Source organism: Haemorhous mexicanus, chromosome 26 (genome assembly GCF_027477595.1).
Source record: "Haemorhous mexicanus isolate bHaeMex1 chromosome 26, bHaeMex1.pri, whole genome shotgun sequence".
Taxonomy (NCBI): Eukaryota; Metazoa; Chordata; class Aves; order Passeriformes; family Fringillidae; genus Haemorhous; species Haemorhous mexicanus.
Genome location: NC_082366.1, coordinates 4,014,926 through 4,035,080, shown reverse-complemented (window position 1 = coordinate 4,035,080; position 20,155 = coordinate 4,014,926). Strand labels below are relative to the sequence as shown.

At 47.3% G+C, this 20,155-nt stretch overlaps 1 protein-coding gene and 1 long non-coding RNA gene across 5 annotated transcripts in view; both read right to left on the bottom strand.

Moving 5' to 3' along the window:
* Positions 1-662: 662 nt before the first annotated feature.
* LOC132338586 (uncharacterized) lies at positions 663-17,853 on the bottom strand. Its single transcript, XR_009489486.1, has 2 exons — positions 17,534-17,853; positions 663-5,940 (listed from the first exon to the last, which is right to left on the bottom strand). It is a non-coding gene; the product is annotated as an uncharacterized LOC132338586 (long non-coding RNA).
* A 723-nt stretch (positions 17,854-18,576) lies between these two features.
* BARD1 (BRCA1 associated RING domain 1) overlaps positions 18,577-20,155 on the bottom strand; it is a 40,085-nt gene continuing 38,506 nt past the window's right edge. For 3 of the 4 annotated variants that reach the window (XM_059868222.1, XM_059868223.1, XM_059868226.1), the window contains one exon: positions 18,577-19,927. In XM_059868222.1, the coding sequence (XP_059724205.1) occupies positions 19,598-19,927 (330 nt within the window). In that variant the 3' untranslated portion in view covers positions 18,577-19,597. The remainder of the gene's footprint in view (positions 19,928-20,155) is intronic. The other variant, XM_059868225.1, reaches the window with a different exon arrangement.

The following is a 20,155-nucleotide window of genomic DNA, read 5'->3' as shown; positions in this document are numbered from 1 at the left end:
AGGGGATTGCTAAGGAACAATGCTCAGGATTTTACCCTTCACTCTTGCACAGCACTGTGGGGAAAAAAATGGGAAGAAGCAGCAGGTGGAGGGGGACCCCTTGAGCCCACACAGGGAGCAGGAGCATGCTCTGGGTCACACGAGGGAAAGCCCTGCAGATCCCATCCTGGATGTGTCTGCAAGGTCTCTGGCTCAGGCTGTAGAAGGGAAACTGATTCCCCCAAACCAGCAGTGTCAGACACATCCCACCAAGGGATCCCACAGCTCTGGGACCACAGGGAGAAGTGAAGGGCACCGATCACTTTCTAGAAAACCTTCTACTTCCATGTGGAAGAGTTGCCAGTCGCAGGTGGGCAGTGTCCCCACAGCACTGGGGGTGCCAGCAGCCCCAAAGGCCATTGCCACCACTCTGCTTCCCATCAGCCCCTCTCAGGCCAGGGTGGAACCAGAACTGAGATCCCATCAGGCACTCTCCAGATACACTACAAATGTCATCCTCATCCCAATCTCCTTTTTTTTTTTTTTTTTAAATGTTGTAGTTCATTTCTTTCTTTAATTCATCACAGCTCTGGGCCAGCCAGAGCCATTAACTACTCTTCTCATTTAGACCTTTCAGAGATGCAGTTGCAGATGCAATTTAATTTGTTGACCCGTGATCGATAGCAATTAATACCATCTCTTTAATCTTGTTGAAAGGTTCATCTTGGGCTTCCAGAGGCTGCCAGCTGAAGGGAAAGGTACCTGGGACATATGTTATCAGATGGGAGAGCACAACCCCCTCCATGGGCACCATCCTCCCCTTGCCCCCAGGCTGACACTCCTGAAAGCACATCAGGTGTTTGTGGGAGATGCAGGAGAGAAGGTGGATAAAGGTGAAGGAAGATGCTGAGGGGTGAAGAAGAGCAGAGGGCTTGGTAGGGCAGAAAGTAGAGGAAGGTAGAGTTGATGGGTTGGAAAAATGAGGGGAGATAGCAATGGTACAGCCTAGCAGATGTGGCTGGAAAAAGGAGCCAAAAGGACTCAAACTGGAGCAAAAGAGCAGGTCAGAGAGTGGACAGCTCAGAGGCAACACCTTCAGCAGAACAACAGTGAATTTTGCAGAAGAAACAGACCCAGGCTCAGGAAAAGTCCTTCCTTAGGGTTCCCATACACAAACCTCACTGATGTGATGCCATTTTTGCCCCCCAAATGCAGCAGCTGTGTACAGTTCCCTCTTCCTTCTCCTAGCAGTGGGAAAGCCCATCCCAGGAGCATCACCTTTCCCTGTCCTCATTAATATGCCATTAGTCAAGATTGTTTTATAATTGCAGAATTATTTCCTGCACACCCCAGGGGGAATGACTCAGCTCCGGAGCACAGCAGGGCAATGTCTTTCTCCCCCAGGGAGCTGCAAAGCACACTCCAAACCAGGCTGAGCCTGGGAAAATCCCCACCTTTGGCTCCTCTCCATCCTACCAGGGCTCCTGAGGCAGCAGCACACCATGGCTTCAGTGGCACACAGTGAGCTGAGTGCCCTGGGGACCATCCCCTGGAGAACAGATCCACTGCAGCAACCCCTGTGCAGCCACAGCTCTGCTAGAGGGAAAAGCAAAGAGCAAATCCCAGGATTCCAGCACAGCAAGAGCAATAAAGTGTTTCTCTTTGGTGGTTGTTAAAGGGCCCATGTGGATACAGGGCAAATGGGTGCCCTTTACACAGCAAAAGGACATGGGTTTGCAACAGCAAGTCAATAGAGAAAATGAAAAATTTATCAAGATTCCAGCTTCCTTGTGCTGTGGAAGCTTAGCTTTTAAAACACAGGGGATGGAAGGCATGGAAAGGAATTGCCTGCATTTATAAATTTAGGATCATAGAATGGTTTGGCCTAGAACTTTTCAAGGGCCATCTAATATACCATATGGTAAATTATATACCAAAATATACCATTTGTACTTGCAGATAGAGGACCCTTTTTCTTTTTTTTTTTTTTTTAAAGAAAGTATCTTTTACCATGACTAAGTCCAGTACCTAAAAAAGCTCTGCTCTCAGAAGATGCCAGCTCACTCAGCCCCACACAGACAAAGGGATAATTAAGCACTAGGAAGTTGGAAGGAAAGACAGAACCCAACACAAAAGCTAAGCCAGGCTCCTTTGGGATGGCACAGAACGAGGTGGTGCCCCTGCCAGCACTGACTGGTCTCGTCCCTGGGGGCAGGTGATGGCTGCACCCATCTGCAGAGATGGCCTCATCTTTTGGGCAGGCCACCCATGGCTGGGCCTTATCCAGGGCTGCTCAAGAGACAGACAGAGCCTCTCCTTTCTCAGGAGTTCATGTGCTCTGACTGTGCTGGCTTCCCTGGGGCCACTATTTCACAGAATCAGGGAGTGGTGTGGGTTGGAAGGTGCTGTCTTAGTTAGCATGAGTTCTAAGGTCGTTATAGTGCAAGGATTTCATATCCCCAGAGCTTTGTACCTCCCCAGTGCTTCTCACAGGCAGCTCCTCCATGCTCTGACTGTTCCTGGTCCTGCAGCACCCATCTGACTCCTCTCATTCCAGATTCCCCCACCAAGCCACTCTTTTATACCTCTTGTTCTTATTGGCTACAGGTGTGGCCTGTTAGGATCACACCTGCTTCTACTCTTTAGTAATTGATCCAGCTGCAACTCATTGGGGGATAAGATTACCTTCTACACCCCCTTCATTTACCCACACTGTATCCTCCTACAGGAGGGGACCTCAGAAATCATCCCATTCTACCCCTGCCATGGGCAGGGACACCTTCCACTATCCCAAGCTGCTCCAAGCCCTGTCCAGCCTGGCCTTGGGCACTTCCAGGGATCCAGGGGCAGCCACAGCTGCTCTGTGTACCCTGTGCCAGGGCCTCACCTCCCTGTGGTAAGGAAGAGATAGCTGCATTTAATTAATTACTTCCATTAGTTATGGGCATCCCTGTGAGCTGGTATTTTCTGGGCACTGGGCCTCCCACAAAAGAAGGCAAGGGCCTGGGTGTGGCAGCACCAAGTGATGCTCTCTGTTTCAGGGCATCCTTCCCAATCCTCAGCTCAGGGAGCAGCCCTGGAGCTGGACCTGTGCCTGACCTTTTCTGCACACCACCCCGTGCTGGTGGCCCAAGCAGCCAGGTGAAAGGAGCCTTCCTGATGCTGGCATCAGATACAGGAGAGGGTGATCTGGGGAAAGGAGGAGAGAGGCAGAGCAAGTGTGAGCTATTAGACTTGTTTCAGTGGGATAAAGCAGGGTTTCAGTAATAATTAATGCCTCTATTAAAGATCCTCATTTAGACTGCAAGGCATCTGGCACTGGGAAGGACACAGTGAAGGTACTTTTGGTCATTAAACACACACAATGTTCCATGCTGCTTGTCTTGACAGTGCTAACCCATGAAAGCTTGAAGAGAAACCATCAGCCCATTCTCCCTCCCAGTTTGCACAGGGATTATCCTGTTATCCATATGGATTGTCTCTTCAGGGATTCAGTGGTGCCTTGGCTCTGTGTTTGGAGAAACAGCCAAATCCAAGCCTCTGGAGTTTGGGGAAAAAAATCTTGTGAATCTGGAAGGCAAAACTCCAATGAAGCAGGTGAAGAAATTGCAGGGCTTTAAATTGTCCTTCCAAACAATGTGTAATGACCACAGACTCACAGAATAGTTTGGGTCAGAAGGGACCTTTAAAGTCCACCTAATCCAACCTCCTGCAGTGAGCAGGGACACCTTCCACTAGCCCAAGTTGCTCACAGCTCCATCCAACCTGGCCTTGATTGTTTCCAGGGATGGGGATGCCACCACCTCCGGGCAGCCAGTGCCAGGCTCTGACAATCCTCACTGCAAAACCATCTTCCTTCAATCCAGTATAAACTGCCCCTCCTTCAGTGGAACACCATCTTGCCTTGCATCCCACCAGCAGCAGGCTCTGTCTTTTGCAGCCCCAGTCCCACCTGGAGGACTTTGGGAAAGGCTGCAATAAAGCCAGGGTGAGGAGCTCAGCTGGTGTGCTGAAGAGTGGCCTGGAGTGTGTGTACCATCCCCAACCCTGCCACCAAGATCTTGGCTAATAAACATCAGTTTGGTTTCAGAGACAGGGATCAATGGTCATTGCTCTTTTCATTACTTACCTGACTTGGTGGAGGCACCCTCTGCCTTGCCCAGTTCTCTGGACTTCCTAGGGCCCGACTCTCTTCCTACAATTTGGCTGTGCTTGCCTTTTCTCTCTCTCTTTTTTTTTTTTCCAAAGGACAAAAGCTTTGGGAAAGGGAAGAGATAAAAATGTGAGGAACTTGCTCTCCTGCAAATAATCCACTCCCATCCACGCTGAAAGGCTCGTTTTGCAGTCCATTAAGCTCAAGTTAATGCAGGTAGAGCATGTCTGGCATCGAGAGGATGGTAAAGGTTCTGGGGTTTAATTTTCCTCAGATGGAAAATCCTATACATTGCTGGCTGCTGTGGGCACTTGTGCAGCACAGCAAACAGGCCCCGCAGGAAGCATGAGGCCAAGGTTAAAGCACTTCTAAGTCGAGATACTGTGATACCCAAAGAAGCAATTTCCCATTGTAGTGTGAATCTTCTGGCACTTTATTGGCAGGAATAGAAGCTCAGAGCCAAAGGGCTGTGTGGGGACCCATTGCAGCTGCAGATGGCTTTAAATTTCCCCTAACTTCCCTGGATTCAAGGTTATCCTCCTGGCTGGCCATGGGCCCGAGCACTTGGGCTAATTGCATTTCCAAACAAACAGCACTGCCCCTCCCTGGCCCCCAGCAGGAAGGGAAAGCAAATGGAGACGTGCCTGGGTAATAAAGTGTGGCTGTTACCCTGCTGGGAAGCTCCATGGCATATTTAAGCCCTCCTAGAAGACATCCTAAATATTAAATGGAAGGAGGTGCAGGTGCCTCAGGCAAGGGAGCAGGAGACACTCAGAAAAAGACAATCCCTAAAACCACAGCACAAGTGCCATGAGACCACAGGGATTCCCTGCCTGCTCCTCTTGGGTGCCTCTGAGAAGATCCAAGGCTGGTCTCCATCCAGCTGGAGCACGGGGACCAAATCATCATTTGCAGTCCCACCTCTCTGCACCCTTCTGTTGTCATCCTTTCCATACTGCTGTCTCCTTATCACAAAAGGTTCATACCTCCCTGGTGTTTTCTGTGGGCAGCTCCTCAGAGCACTGACCCTTTCTCCTTCACAAAGCAGCCAGCTAACTCCAGTTCCCTTCTCAACCAGCCACCCCACTCTTTAAGAGCTCTCTTCTTCTCACTGGTTACAGCTATGGCCTGTTAAAGTCAGGCCTGCTCCTAATCTTTGATAATTGGCCCAGCTGCAACTCCTTAGGGGTAAGATTACTTTCTACACTATTTTTATTTTCTTATATTGTATCCCCCTACCCTTGTGGATTTGAGAAAGTGGATCCCAAACCAAAGCCATCATTTCCTAGGCCAAAACTCCCCCAGTGTTTGTATGCTACCCACGAGTGTGATGCCTTCTGGCAGAAATAGAGGAATTTGCTTCTGTGAAATCATGTTAAGAGCAGAAATAAGAAATTCCCAGATAGGAGGCAAGATCCTACAGGTTAGGTCAGCATAGAAATAGAAGTTTAGGTGGATGCACACCTGAATTCCTGACCACTGAAGCATCCTCTGAAGGAGTTACACCAGCAAGGGAAGTGTCAGTGCCCAGGGTTGGCCTGTTGCACCTCTAACCCTGAGCAGGGCACAAGAGAGGCTTTGAGAAATCCACCCACATCCACCACAGACTTGTTCTGTCATTTTGTCAGGCATACTCTACAAGCAGTGTTACCCAACCATGGCATTTGACCTTAAATTTGAGACTAAAACCACTCTTTGGAGCATAGAAACACCTGTAGAACATGACACACAGCAGAGATTCTGCTTCCTCCATGTGCAGGGGCCAGCAGTGCTGGAGGGAAGCCTTGAAGCCAAAGCCTTTCTGTTACCTATGAAAAGAAAAACCAAACAGGTTAGAAAATGTGAAAAGAAAGAAACATGAAAACAACTGAGCCCCATTCCCTTCAAACAAACAGAAATTTGGACCAGAACCTGCTCCTGGAGAAGATGCAGGGATAAAAACTGACCTCATGAGAAGATGCTACATCCAGCACCAACAGGAGCAGGAATGTCTCCCCATTCCCAAGACATGGTCTTAAAAGCTCCATTCCCCACAGGAAACTATTTCCAGGGCAAGAGGCCACTCCATCTGATTTTCTCATATCTATTTGGTGATCAATGTATCTTAACCCACTGCCACATCCATCTCATCACCTCTCATCCCTGGAAACCTGTGCCTTTTGCAGGCAGGAGTGACCTTGGTACTTTTCCAGGTGTTATTTGGATGTACTGGGTAATACCAAAGTGACAGAGGCTGGAAATGCAATATTGGGACAGGTCACACCAACACCCAGGACAATTCAGTGACATCAAATTAGTGCACAGACTCAAATTCCTAAAGAGCAGCAGCTGATACAAAAGTGATGCAACTATCAATGCAACCTATAATGAGTTTTATTGCTATTTTTTATTAAGCAATTTTTCAGCCTTGCCCTGCTGTGGAAATGCTGTGCAATAAAGGGCAGAGGGCTCGCTCACCTGCAAAACAAGAGCTTTGTGGCCTGGCCTGAAATAGATCATCTGCAGTGACAACAAGTGCCATTAATAAAGTTGGGGGGTAGGAAACTGCAGGGAGCTGTGTTTCCTAGCACTGCAAGAGAGCTAACTTTGGGGAGGAAAATGAAATGTTAACCAAAAAGCCATTGAGAAGAGAAATAGTCCCTGTGTACATCATCAAACTAATAAAAGTTACATGCAGCCATGTAACAGAAGGAAATTCTTCCTTCTCCTGGTCACAAATCATTTTAACCCCATTTCTTCGTGTTCTCAGGCTCAGAACACAATTGCAGGCTTCTGTCAGCTTTGTTGGTGAATTTATGCAGCTCTTTACTGCTCACCTATTTCTCATCTTGGTCTTTTTCATTAGTGAATCACAGAAGCATTAATTAACTTTTAAGAGGCAGACAGCAGGTTTGGTTTTTTTTCTGTGGATCACTGAATCAAAGGTGGGTCTGAGTTGTTCAGTAGTAAGTGGAAATCCAGAAATGGAGAACAGCTACAATTCCAGGTTGTGCTTTATCCAGCAGGAAAGATTTTAATATAAAATTTTACATGAAAAGAAGGGACCTAAAGAAGCATCCACTTCCAGAACAGGCCCAGCCTTTACCAGCTCTCCTGCAGATGTTTTACAAACTAATTTTTTGTGGAAAATAAAAACCTACTGCAGTGACTGAAGAGGAAAACATTGCTTTGGAAAACCTGACTGAAGGGATCAGGTTGCTGGCAGTCTTGGCAGCAAATGGAAAGGGAAATCTGGAGATGGGGGCTGCTCTTTGGTCTTGGTGATTGAGGAGTAGAAGAGCTCTGGTGTGCTCAGCCATGGTCCTGCACAGCTTCAGACTCTGGGAAATGGAGTGGCCTGGCTTGGACCTTAAAGCCCATCTCATTCCACCCCCTGCCATGGGCAGGGACACCTCCCACTAGCCCAGGCTGCTCCAAGCCCTGTCCAACCTGGCCTGGAACACTTCCAGGGATCCAGGGGCAGCCACAGCTTCTGTGGGCACCCTGGAGGTGCCAGGGCCTCACCAGAGAAGAATTTCTTCCTGACTCTAATCTAAACCTGCCCTCTGTCAGTTTGAAGGCACCACCCCATGTCCTATCACCTGATGCCAGGAAATGGCTTGTGCAGGAGGAGTGGGAATGTTCAGGGTGAACAGCTGCATTTTATGGGTTCATATAAAAATTCCATTTATTATTATTGAAACAATAAACACTGTAGGCTCAGCACTTCTGAAAGGTTTGTGGTGTTTCCAAGACTGACAGCCTGAACTGAGATGGAGGAAACTAAAGCAGCTGAAGCACTTTGATGTGATTCACTTGAGGGCTCAGGCATGGGCTGGGACCTGGGTGCCACAGGATCCTGACCTCAATGCCAGCCAGCAGGATATCAGAAAATGCACAACAACACAACCACAGCACCACTGTGGTTGGAAAGGACCTCTGGGACCACCGAGTCCAGCCTGTGACAGGTCCCTAAAACAGTGCAGAGCTCCTTCAGGTGGAACAGACCTCTGCCTTCTCACCAGGCAAAGCCTGGGATGGGCCCTGCTGAGGCACAAATCACTGTGTGTGTGCCACCCTTGAAATGAAATGTTGCTGCAGTCCCAGATCTCAAGCGTCCCCTGAAGGCACACAGTTCAATATTTATAATCACTTAATAAACACATGAGAAATGGCACAGTACAGCCCTACATAATCTGTGTGCAATGATCCTTGGTGACAAAGTTAAAGTGACCAAATCCTTTTCCAGGTCTAATGATATTTTGCTCTAGTAAGCCAGTGATATATCTCATATGGCAAAAAATAAAGCACTCATGCATAAAATTAATACAGTAAGCTCTGAAGTCATAAAGCTTTCAGTCTGTGATATATGAGATGAGAAAATGACCAACATGTAATTCAAGTTCTCCCAGCACCTTCTTCCCAGCAGGGTGTAGGGTCACCTGGGCATTGCATGATCAATCCAGGCTGTTCCAGAAGTGTATGAACTGTTAACCAACCAGTTCAGGAACCCATCTGGGCCATGTGCATAGAATGCCCTGAGAGGACACAGGTGGCAGGTTCTCCTCATGGAGGTCAGATGTTTCTGTTCTTTCCAAACTTGAATGAGAAAACTTCCAGCAAATTGCTTCCATCCATTTTGTTCCCCTCACTCCTTTCAGAAGGGCTCATGATGTGACAAAAGCCATTTGGTCCAAGTCTAACTGCTCAATTAGCTGAGCCTCTGTCTAGGTCAGTTCCCATCTGAACAGCAGAAACACAATTCCCACACTGGCCTCCAATAAAATTGGGAACAATCTCCTAGAAGTTCTCAAAAAGTATGAAAGCAATGTGCACAAGTAGCCTATGCCACACACTGCTCCCAGTGGAAACACAAACCAGCCATCCCAGGACAGTGCAGACTGACTGCTGGTTGTCTCTGAGGGGCTGGACAACAATTCTGGGCTTGTGTGCTCTGGCAGAGTTCCCCCTCACAAACTGCACAGCCCTCCAGGAGCTCCTGCAGGGTCCTGGCCATCTGTCCTAGTGGGAGCTGCTGTCCAGGGAAACCTCCCCAGTCACCTTGAGCAAGTGAGGAAGCATGCAGAGAGTGAGAGCAGGGGAGGGGAATCACCCAGCAGTGCCATGAGTCTGCAGCACCAGGGAGGGCTGCAAATGCCACTGCAAAACCTGCTCCATGCAGCACCTGGGGCTCAGCAGAGCAGGGCACACACAAAACCCTCCATAAAGACATCAAAGAATCACCATAGAATTGTTTGGGTTGTAAGGGACCTTAAACACTGTCTTGTTCCACCCCCTGCCACGGGCAGGACACCTTCCCCTATCCCAGGTCGCTCCAAGCCTCATGCAACCTGGCCTTGGACACTTCCAGGGATGGGGAGCCCAGAGCTCTCTGGGCAGCATAATTACACTCAGAAGTGACAAATATTGCAATTAGCTCTGTGCAGGTGTGTTGCACACCTGATTGCAGTAACTCAGCCCTCTGTAAAAGCACAGACACTGCTCACTCTGACTGTGGGTACAGCACAGACCCCACACAAGGACATGCTTAGATTCCATCACTCTGCAATCCAGCCCATGTTTCAACCAGAAAAATAATTATCCTTTGCATGTGAGACGATCAAAGTGATTAAAAAAAATCAAATTCCAGCTCCTCAATCAGGAACGCTGCCAAGCTATCGAATCAATAGGTTGTTAGATACTTGAAGTATGGGATCATGTGAAAGCTATCAAATGATTTCTTTGTTAATAAACTGCTACAGTAATTACCATTAGAATAGAAATGGAAAGATATGGATCAGAAATGGAACACTGTGAATGGTTTCTCATTAAGTGAAATTAAAGTCCATGGGAACATTTTTCTTTTCTTTTGGCCATGACTCTGCTGCATTTGAACGTGCAGCCCCCGACCTGCTCATGCACCCTGCTTTGTCTGACCCCATTTCACCTAAAAACAGATTTTTATCTTGGTCTACCTCCTCTCCCCCAGAGGCAAAGGGAGACAGGGAGTGGGGGCTGCAGTCAGACCATCAGAGGCTGTCTCTGCCACTCCTTCCTGTGGGGGCTTCCAGCAGCTTCTCCTGCTGCCAAAACCTTGCTGTGCAAACCAGTACACACAGGGACAGGAGGCCTTACAGCACCACCACCCAAATTCCTGACTCTCCAAGGTCTGCTGTGCTAAAACACAAGGTTTCAGTTAGAGGATGTGGCACACTCCTCAAATCATAAACACATCAGGAGGCAAAACAAACAGCCAACCCCCCTCCAGCCCTACCATGTGCCACTTGGGATTGTTAGAGTATTAGATTTTTTTCATTGAAACAGCCTGACCTTGTCTAAACTGCAGGTCAGAGCATGCAATGAGATATTGACATGGTTCCCTGTCTAAACTGCAGGTCAGAGCATGCAATGAGACACTCACAGGGTTCCCTGTCTAAACTGCAGGTCAGAGAATGCAATGAGACACTCACAGGGTTCCCTGTCTAAACTGCAGGTCAGAGAATGCAATGAGACACTCACAGGGTTCCCTGTCTAAACTGCAGGTCAGAGCATGCAATGAGACACTCACAGGGTTCCTTGTCTAAACTGCAGGTCAGAGCATGCAATGAGATATTGACATGGTTCCCTGTCTAAACTGCAGGTCAGAGCATGCAATGAGACACTCACAGGGTTCCTTGTCTAAACTGCAGGTCAGAGAATGCAATGAGACACTCACAGGGTTCCTTGTCTAAAATGCAGGTCAGAGAATGCAATGAGACACTCACAGGGTTCCCTGTCTAAACTGCAGGTCAGAGCATGCAATGAGATATTGACATGGTTCCTTGTCTAAACTGCAGGTCAGAGCATGCAATGAGATACTCACAGGGTTCCTTGTTCTAAAATGCAGGTCAGAGAATGCAATGAGATATTGACATGGTTCCCTGTCTAAACTGCAGGTCAGAGAATGCAATGAGACACTCACAGGGTTCCCTGTCTGAAATGCAGGTCAGAGAATGCAATGAGACACTCACAGGGTTCCCTGTCTAAACTGCAGGTCAGAGAATGCAATGAGACACTCACAGGGTTTCTTGTCTAAACTGCAGGTCAGAGAATGCAATGAGACACTCACAGGGCTCCTTGTCTAAACTGCAGGTCAGAGAATGCAATGAGACACTCACAGGGTTCCTTGTCTAAACTGCAGGTCAGAGAATGCAATGAGACACTCACAGGGCTCCCTGTCTAAACTGCAGGTCACAGATACAGGGTTCCCTGTCTAAAATGCAGGTCAGAGCATGCAATGAGATACTCACAGGGCTCCCTGTCTAAACTGCAGGTCAGAGCATGCAATGAGACACTCACAGGGCTCCCTGTCTAAACTGCAGGTCACAGATACTCACAGGGTTCAGCTTCTGTCTAATTAGTGGGACAGAAATTGTCATGCTGGCTTCAGGGGAAGGAAGGAGAAAACCACATGCTGCAGCTGGAGGAACAGTCTGGCTGTCAAAGGCAGCTCAGCTGCCCACACAACCATCCCAGCTTCCCTGACATCCCTCCTTCTTTACCCTGCCATAGCTGAGAGACCACACTGGAGGAGATGCCAAGCAAGTAATCCTGAGCAGGTCTCCAAAACCCCCAACTCTTTTTAAGAGGAAGAGAAAGGTTGTGGAGGCTGGAGAACACCTGAGAGGTTTCATTCAACATCCACAAATCCCACTTTACCTGCAGTGCTTAGACAGGACAATATTAACAGCCCCAGAGCTCTGCACATAGAGAATTCCAAGTGCTTCCAGACCCAATGTATTAAATGAAACTGGTTGCCCTCTACTAGCACATAAAGAAGAAGGGGGGGAAGAGGACTAATGGATGTACATTAACCTTTTGGTACTAGATTTCCTGATACTAGCTGCTAATGCAAAATGCATTAGAGGGAAACACCTGGGAAGCAGAGCAGAGTGTGGAACTGCTCTGATGCAGGGAATAAGGCTGAAATTCTGGAGTGGGCACAGCAGGGACCCATGCAAAATGATCAAAGAGAGCTCTCCCATCTGCTTTGGGCAGAGAAACCCTGCAGAACAGGCTCTGGGGAGGTGAGGATTCAGAAAGTGAGCTTTGCAGCTGCCCCTATCAAGGGAATTTTGTTGCTCATGCCAAGAGCAGAGCCTTGAAGCCCCTGTATAAAACCTCTTCCATTGCCACAAGAATGCTGATGGGCAGTGAAACATGAGCTCCTTCCCAACTTCTGGTGCTGGGCTGGGCAGCACCAAAACAATGATTTCCCTCCTCCAGCAGGTACAAAATTATCTTTAATATCATCTCTTTGAAGATGAAAGAAATACCAGGAGCAGCCTGGACACAGTGTGAAGAAGGAACAGAAGAGGTGAAAGTGACCATGGCAATGAAGAGACAGAACAGCCTCTAATGCCTTTATTTGAGGGTTTTTTTTTCACTTTCTGTGTGTTCTGCTTTGAAATTTTAAGATTTAGGTGCTTTTCTTTCAGTGATGTGAAAAGAAAGGGGAAAGAATGAGACCAGAAGTGAATATATAATACACAAAGACAGCTGAAATACTTACATTGATGTGCACTAATGAAGTGTGGAACTATGCAGCACATCCCCAGGCCAGGTTAGAGCCCCTATCCCTGCTGCACTCAGGTGTGTTTACCTACCATAGTCAAATATTACAGCTCATGCCTGCAGTGCAAGTGCCACCCCCAATTTAACAGCTCACTGTGGTGCCATCCAGAGACTGATCCAGAGCCAGTACTGCCTTGCCTGGCCCTCAGGAACTGTGGCTCCTTCCAACTTGTGGATCATAGTGTGCAACAACCACAGCAGGAGCTGCTGCACCTGATCACTCACTCATTTATTGTGAATTTGGGAGATTCTGCTGCATTCTGCATTCACAGCCTGCCTTTCAGTCCAAATCCTGCCCCAAAGTACCTGGCTGCATGCTCTCAAAAAACAGGAGACTGTGTCCAAACCTGGGCCTGCTGGACAGCTGACTGCAGCTGAGCTCACTGTGCCCATCCTTGTGCACCCAGATTCCCTGCACACTAACAAGGCTTCCTGCTGAAACACATGGGCCCTGTAAGGAGGAAACCAAAGCAAGGTTATGGGCTTTTCTTTGGACAAATGTAAATGGAATACAAGACCAAATCAAATCCTGGCCCCTTGCTCCCCCCCACTGTCTCTGCCTGTGGGTGAGAATCTCCTCAGGGGCCACAGAGATTGGTAAAGGCCTGAGTGTCCCACACTGGCCCAGGGTGCAGGGTAGGCACAGACACCCAGGCAGCTCCTTGGGCAAGCCTGGTGTCCTGCTGATGGCTGGGACACCACATCTGCAGCTTCCAGGACCCAAGCCTAGGGAGGGACAGGCTACTTCTGAGCCCCAGACACTGCAGCAGCTGCCAGTTCTGTATGGGCAGTTCCTCCATCTCTCCTCACTGAGTCAAGGTTGCTTTCATCAAGCACTCTAAAGGGCCACTAAGAGATATCACTGGAAAACCCCCAAATGTTTATTTCAAGCTCTTCCCAGATGTTTTTTACCACATCTTGTGCAACAGGTACACAGCAAGCAAAGAACCAGAGGCCAGAAACCTTGTATAGTGTGAGTGGACTGAGCTGGGGAGAACATCTGCCTCTAATTTTGCAGTCAAACAAAACTGTGACTTTAATTTAATAAAAGCCTTCTGCCTACAACCACAGATAAAATTGTTCAAGCTTGGCTGGGTTTAAAACCAGAACCTGGCACCTCTTCAGAAGCACGTTAGTGAGCTTAGGGTAGAAAATCTTCCCATTCTGGCAGACACAGCTGCTGAGGGCAGGAATGAAGCAGTGCAGGGGCACAGGCTCCAGAAGCAAAGCACTCAGGGGTCAGGGGCAGCACTGGCATTAATAACAACATTGTTTGTAAGAGGGCTTTAGAAAAGATGCATGCTAAGAGTAGCTGGTTTGAACCCAGCCATGCCAGTGACCCTGGCTTTACACAGCCAACCTGAGGGCACATGAAGGAGTTCAACCCCCAGCACAGCCTGGCTCCTGTGCCCTCTCCCCATCCTATCACCTCCTGCTCTCCTGAAACAAGCCTGGGGGACACAGCCAGGCAGAGCATATGGCATTCCCTTGCTGCACAAGGGAAGAAAAAGATCCAGCACTGCAGACTTATTGAATTAAACATTATTGTAGCTAATGCAATCAATACAGCATTGATTGCATTATCCATATTAATATTTAATTCAATTAAAAGGCTCACAATTTTTTTTTAAGCGTTCCTTCAGATCCTTTATGCTGCAGAATTAAATTTTGCTAGACCATGAATTCCAGCTAGACCCAAGCTATAGCTGATCTGGGTTTCTCCTGTCACCAGCTGTTGAAAGCTGACACTTCCAGCAGAGCAGGAAGAAACATTTCCCTGCTCAGGCTGCCAGCAGCACCCAGCACAATCCTGCAGAGAGACTGGGACCCCCCTCAGGGGATTGGAAAGCACACAGCTGTGTATGGCAATCCAAAACCCTCAGTTCAGAGGCCTTCCTATTGCAACTGAGCCCCCAGAAGAGGCAGCCTCCCTCCTGCTCCCCCACCAGAGTCTGGCTCTTCTGAGAATTAGCAGCTTGCTAAACTAGCAGGAAATTAACTCAGCCCCACATTAGCTGAAGAAATAAGTACATTTTTATCAGTTCAGCAAGCTGAGCAAGACAGCCAGCTTAGCTGCTGCTTCACATTCCATTTTTAATCCCTATTTTAACCCTGCTGTCACTGTGTACCTGCTTTGCTGCAGGGCCTGAGAAGGGGAGCCCTGCTCTGGTGCAGCCCCGCTCTGCTGCAGTGACCTCACTGGGCAGGCACAGCCCCGAGGGCAGCTCCCAACTCTCAGGGAAGGAGCCTCCCTAACTCTGGAACACCCTCGGACATCCAGGGCAGGCTCTGGAAGGCAGCCGAGGGTGGTGCTGCTCCGTAGCTCCTCCCAGCCGAGGAGCAGAGCTCTCCCCACCCCGCTGGAGGCAGACATCCGAGCCCTGCAGCACCACCAGCCCCGGGTAGCAGCCTCCCCGCGGCCCTCGGCATCTCGGAGCACGGAATGACAGCGGGGTCTCACACACGCAGCGGGAGCTGACGGCTCTCTGCTACTTCATCAGCCCAGCCCTCCTGCCGGGAATTAAATTGAAGAACACAAAGTGCATCATCTCCATAGGAAAAAAGGGAAAAAAAATAAATAAAGGTGGGGAGGCTTCCTCCCCTTCTTCCATCTGATTACACACAAAATGTTCTTCTGCTTTTAAGGGTAATTTAACACTAGTTAAACTATCATTAATTTAAATCAAACAAGTCTGAAAAGACAGAACATGCTGCACTGCTATTAAAAACAACTGAATCTTCATTTGTTCCACTGAGACACTGCTGCCCATTTCCAAGCCAGTACTACCCAGCTGTCCAAAGACCTCTTGCTGTTGTTTTTAAGCTGGTATTTAAGCCTGCTTTGTTGGCACTTTAAACACAAAGCAGTCCCCTTAGATATCAAAGATTCAAACCTTTCCATCAAACTGCTTATGGGAGTAAAGGCAGAAAAAGGACATGGGGCCAAACTGATGATGTGACATCAGATCTGCCCCATTTCCAGGTGATCCTCCAGCACTTAAGTACAAAACAGCCTAAGGGAGAAAAAGGAAAAGCTTTGTTCTACTGTGTTTCACAGACTTGTCCTGAACAAGATGCCAAGATGCTGCTACCCAGACTCTGCTGGCAGCTCAGCCAAGGGACAGGCCAGGCCAGAACTGCTCTGCACTGCAGGGCTGGCAGGGAGGAGCTGGTGCTTGCCTTCCCTCTGCCACCCTGGCAGCAAAGCTAGCCTTCAGGAGCTGGAAGCAGCACAGCAAGCACAGGAGGGCCACCAGAGGATCCCTGTGTTTATACACTTCCCCAGATAACCCACACCCACGTGCAGTTTTACACCAGGCCACAGCTTCCATGCAGACAGCTTTGTCCTGAGCACAATGCAGAAATTTCATCAGCCAAGATGCTCTCCTGGAAGACTGCCACACAAAATAACTGCTCCAGAGTAAGTCTGGTCTTAAGACACTAGACCTATGGAGGAAACAGAACCAGCTTCAATCCCCTGCCTAGGATTATTCCCTTCCTTGAATGAATTCCCTTCAGTCATTCCTCCAGTGAGCCTTGCCCAGGCTGATCAGGGACAACCATGTTGGCTCAGGTTCAACCTCAGCTCACAGCCTGGCACACAGCAGAAGAAAGGGCTTTATCCCCCTAAAGGCTGGGTAGGTACCAACTGGGTAAAGCACTTGCTGACATCTTTTTTACCAGAGATGTATCTTTGGACACTCCCATGCTTGTTATCATTGCAAGAGGGCTGTGAGAAACAGAGCCACAGCACCTCCCAGGTAAGCCATTTCTGATGTGACAGCAAAAGCAGCAACTGCTGTTTGGTTCTGCATGGTTGCCTGTTGCTTCCCTGAACCATTTGCTGAAATATTGAAACATCTCAAAAAGATTTCACAGTATTTACTAAAAATGTTACCTTCTGTTAACTATTAGGGGTTTAAACTGATATTGTCATGGAACCCCAGACAGTGCTATTGAAGGTGTTATCAGGTGTCCCAGATCAAGTAATTAAGATACACAGATAATTTTCAAGAAAAGATGCTTGAAAATCATTAACTGAGGAAGAACAACTTGCCTGTGAGGGTGGTAAGGCCCTGGCACAGGGTGCCCAGAGCAGCTGTGGCTGCCCCTGGATCCCTGGCAGTGCCCAAGGCCAGCTTGGACACTGGGGCTTGGAGCAGCCTGGGACAGTGGAAGGTGCCCCTGCCCATGGCAGGGGGTGGGATAAGGTGAGCTTTGGGGTCCCTTCCAGCCCAAGCCATTCTGTGATGCACAGTATTTTTGATCAAGATCAATAAAAATATCTGCAATCCTGAATATAAGTCTTGAACTTCTATCTCTTCACATGATGTAATGATCACTAGATGATCTTTAAGGTCCTTTCCAACCCATTCTCTGTTTCTATGAAATGCCCCAATCATGAGTGCACATTAATATAAATTCATGGTACAGCTTAATTTCTTCATTAACCTCTAATATAGATTTTCTTTTGATGAACTCATTTACTCACTCCTTCTGACTAAGCCAGGCTACTATGGCCATCAGGACCACAAGTCTCCCACACTTCCTGCAATCCCTTTTCCACTTTCAGCCTGCCTCCCAGTACTTTCCTTTAGAGCACCCTGGGTTTCAGATGAGAAGAGACAGTGAGAAGTGATCCCTACCCACTCCTTACCTCGCTTCAGGAGTTTAGAGCCTTGCTTTCAGGAGCCAAACTCCACCCAATGGATTAAGGGACCTGCTTACTACAGGGCTCTTTTATCAAGTGCTATCCCTCTGTTTTCAACAATGAGAAACAGCAAGTTCAGCAGGGTCTGTGTCACTGACCTTGAAGTTTTGTGTACTTGCAGTGCTTCAGTAGTGTTTGGCACCTGCTGTAGCTCTGGCATCAAAGTCTACTGTGAGGCTCTTCAAGGCTACCTGTACATAAGCTGATCACACTCTGAATTCCTGCAGAGACTGAAGCAGATGGGGCAGAGTTAACCTGGGGTAAGGGTCTCTCCTCAGTGTGACATGGGGTGATTCTTAATGTGACTGGAGAGAAACACTGCTTGGTAACACAACTGTACTCAAGGGAACAAGGCTGAGCTTCAGAGCATGGCTTAAAAAAACCCAAAACATTCACAACAATTTTCTGAGTTTCTCTGCACCTGCCAAGGAACAACAGCTCTTAAAATCTGTAAAAATGCTGCCTCCACTTTAGAACACAGAGCAGGATTACTGATGTGTCAAATTTCTTCCTGATACAGGGCAGAAAAGCTCCTTTTTTAAGAATTTTGCAGAGATTCACTGCTATTTTGCAAAGAACACTGCATTAGCTATATTGATGTGCTATGAAATGCCAAGTTAAAATGTGCTAGAACTGTTAAGACAAATGCCCAAGCCCACACGGTATTGACTGGGTACCTCATTCTCTGTCAGTGTTCATCTGCACAAAACCCCAAACCACATCAATCCCATGGGCTGTTCCACTTATCAATGAGCCCTGCTTTTAGTGAACAGCAATGACTCAGTCTAGCATAAGGGATAGGATTAAGATACTCCAGCTACTCAAACCCAGCAGATGCTATTGACAACTGTACCTGTTCTACCTGTGAATAGTTCTAATGGTTCTACAGGGCACAGGAGCTCCAGCAGCAATGGTTACAGAAAACAGCTCTCCTCCTCTGCAAAAGCAGCTCTTGGTGTGACACACCATCTTCACAGCTGTACTGAGCTCACAGAAAAGTGCTTGCACTGACCTGTTGAGATATGTATGGGATATGCTCTTATTCTGCAGCCAAGCTCATGCAACAGATGCTCCAAACTTACTGCACACAAAAAAGTTTCATTATCACAAACAATACAAAAAGAAACCCACAAAACTCGTGTACTAGCCCACAATCATCATTCTTATTGTGCATTATTCCAAAATACCATTTCTCAATTACAAATTCACAAGCTAAGATACAAAACATTACAGCAGAGCACAGAATGAGGGCACAAGATTCTGACAATAACTTAAGAGCTATTATGAGAAATGCTGTAACAAATATGAAATAATCCAACATTCATCCAGTGTAGCCAGCTGTTTAGGTACAACAGTGCAAAGTGAAGCAATTCTTTTGTGATCACTGGTTGTTTTTTTTTCTTTAAAGTTGCCATGAGAGCAACCATCCAAATTTACAAATATATTTACTATAATAATTAAGGATCTCAATGCTTAAAAGCCTTCAGAAAATAGAACTGAATTCTACTTACATGAATGAGGACAGAAGTAAAGCATGAATCTTTTTACAATGAAGTAAATTTTAGACCAAGATATTTAAATACAGTGTTCTCAAAAGTGTTTGCTTCCAGATGAATTCAGGTCATTTATTTAACTCTGATTTCCACAAGATTTATCCCATGCCAAGAATTACCAGCAAAATTCAGTTGTGAGACATTATAATAAATGTCACCTGACATGTCTGCACGGGCTCAAATGCATTGAGTCCTTCTTTTAAAAAATACAATTTCTGGCCTGGGAAATCTTGATAATTACAGCAGATCCTTATCAATGGATGTTAAATACAACATAAATGGAGTCAATCTCAATTGCCTACAAAGGGCTGGTTCAAATCAAGAAAGCAAAAGGTTTCATTTTGCAAAACCCCAGTTACAAAATGTCAGTGATTATTTATTAAGTTCAATGCAAAAATAAAGCATACTAAATAAGCCAAGGCACATTTTTCAATCCTTTCCTCCATTGTATGTTCATTTATTCCAGCATATCAGTCACCTCAGTAACTCACTGAAACGCTCAAAGCTCTCCTGAATCCCAAACAGAAATCCCAGCTTCAGAGCAGCTTGTCAGAGCATCCCAGCTGCCCAAGATTCAGCCCATTTTAAAACCCTGCTGCTGATTGACATTCACTTCACAGGCAGGAGCTGAAATGACATCACACAGTCTATGAGCCAGCTGGAGGGGGCCATCCACACCTTGCCCTGCCGGATTTTCTCTGGCTGGAGCTTGGAAGCCACGTCATAGATGACATACTGAGTGCAGAGCCTCTGGTCAGAGGTGGGCTCTGCGTGGTAGGACACTGTGTTGATGGTCTGGGTCACGTCACTGTCTGGTTTGGGCTGCCTAACCAGCACCTGGCCACCTGCTGCTTTCACCAGCTCCAGCAGGTCACTCTTCTGGTGCTGTTTGAAAGGTCCCAAAAAATAGAAGTAGCATCCATCAAACAACTTAGGCAGCTGTGTGGAAATAAAAAGAAACAAGCATGAATACAGGATTTCACAACTTTTCTTTTCCTTTTTGGAAAGGAAAAAGCAGAGCATACTAAACCCCTACAATTTATAAGCACCAACAGAAAGCAGAACAGTAACTTAACATGCAAGGTTCTCAGGGTAAGTAGGCAACCAAGAAAAGCTTGTTTATGTGGTAAATTCTTGTTTCTGTTTAAATACTTTCCAGCACAACAG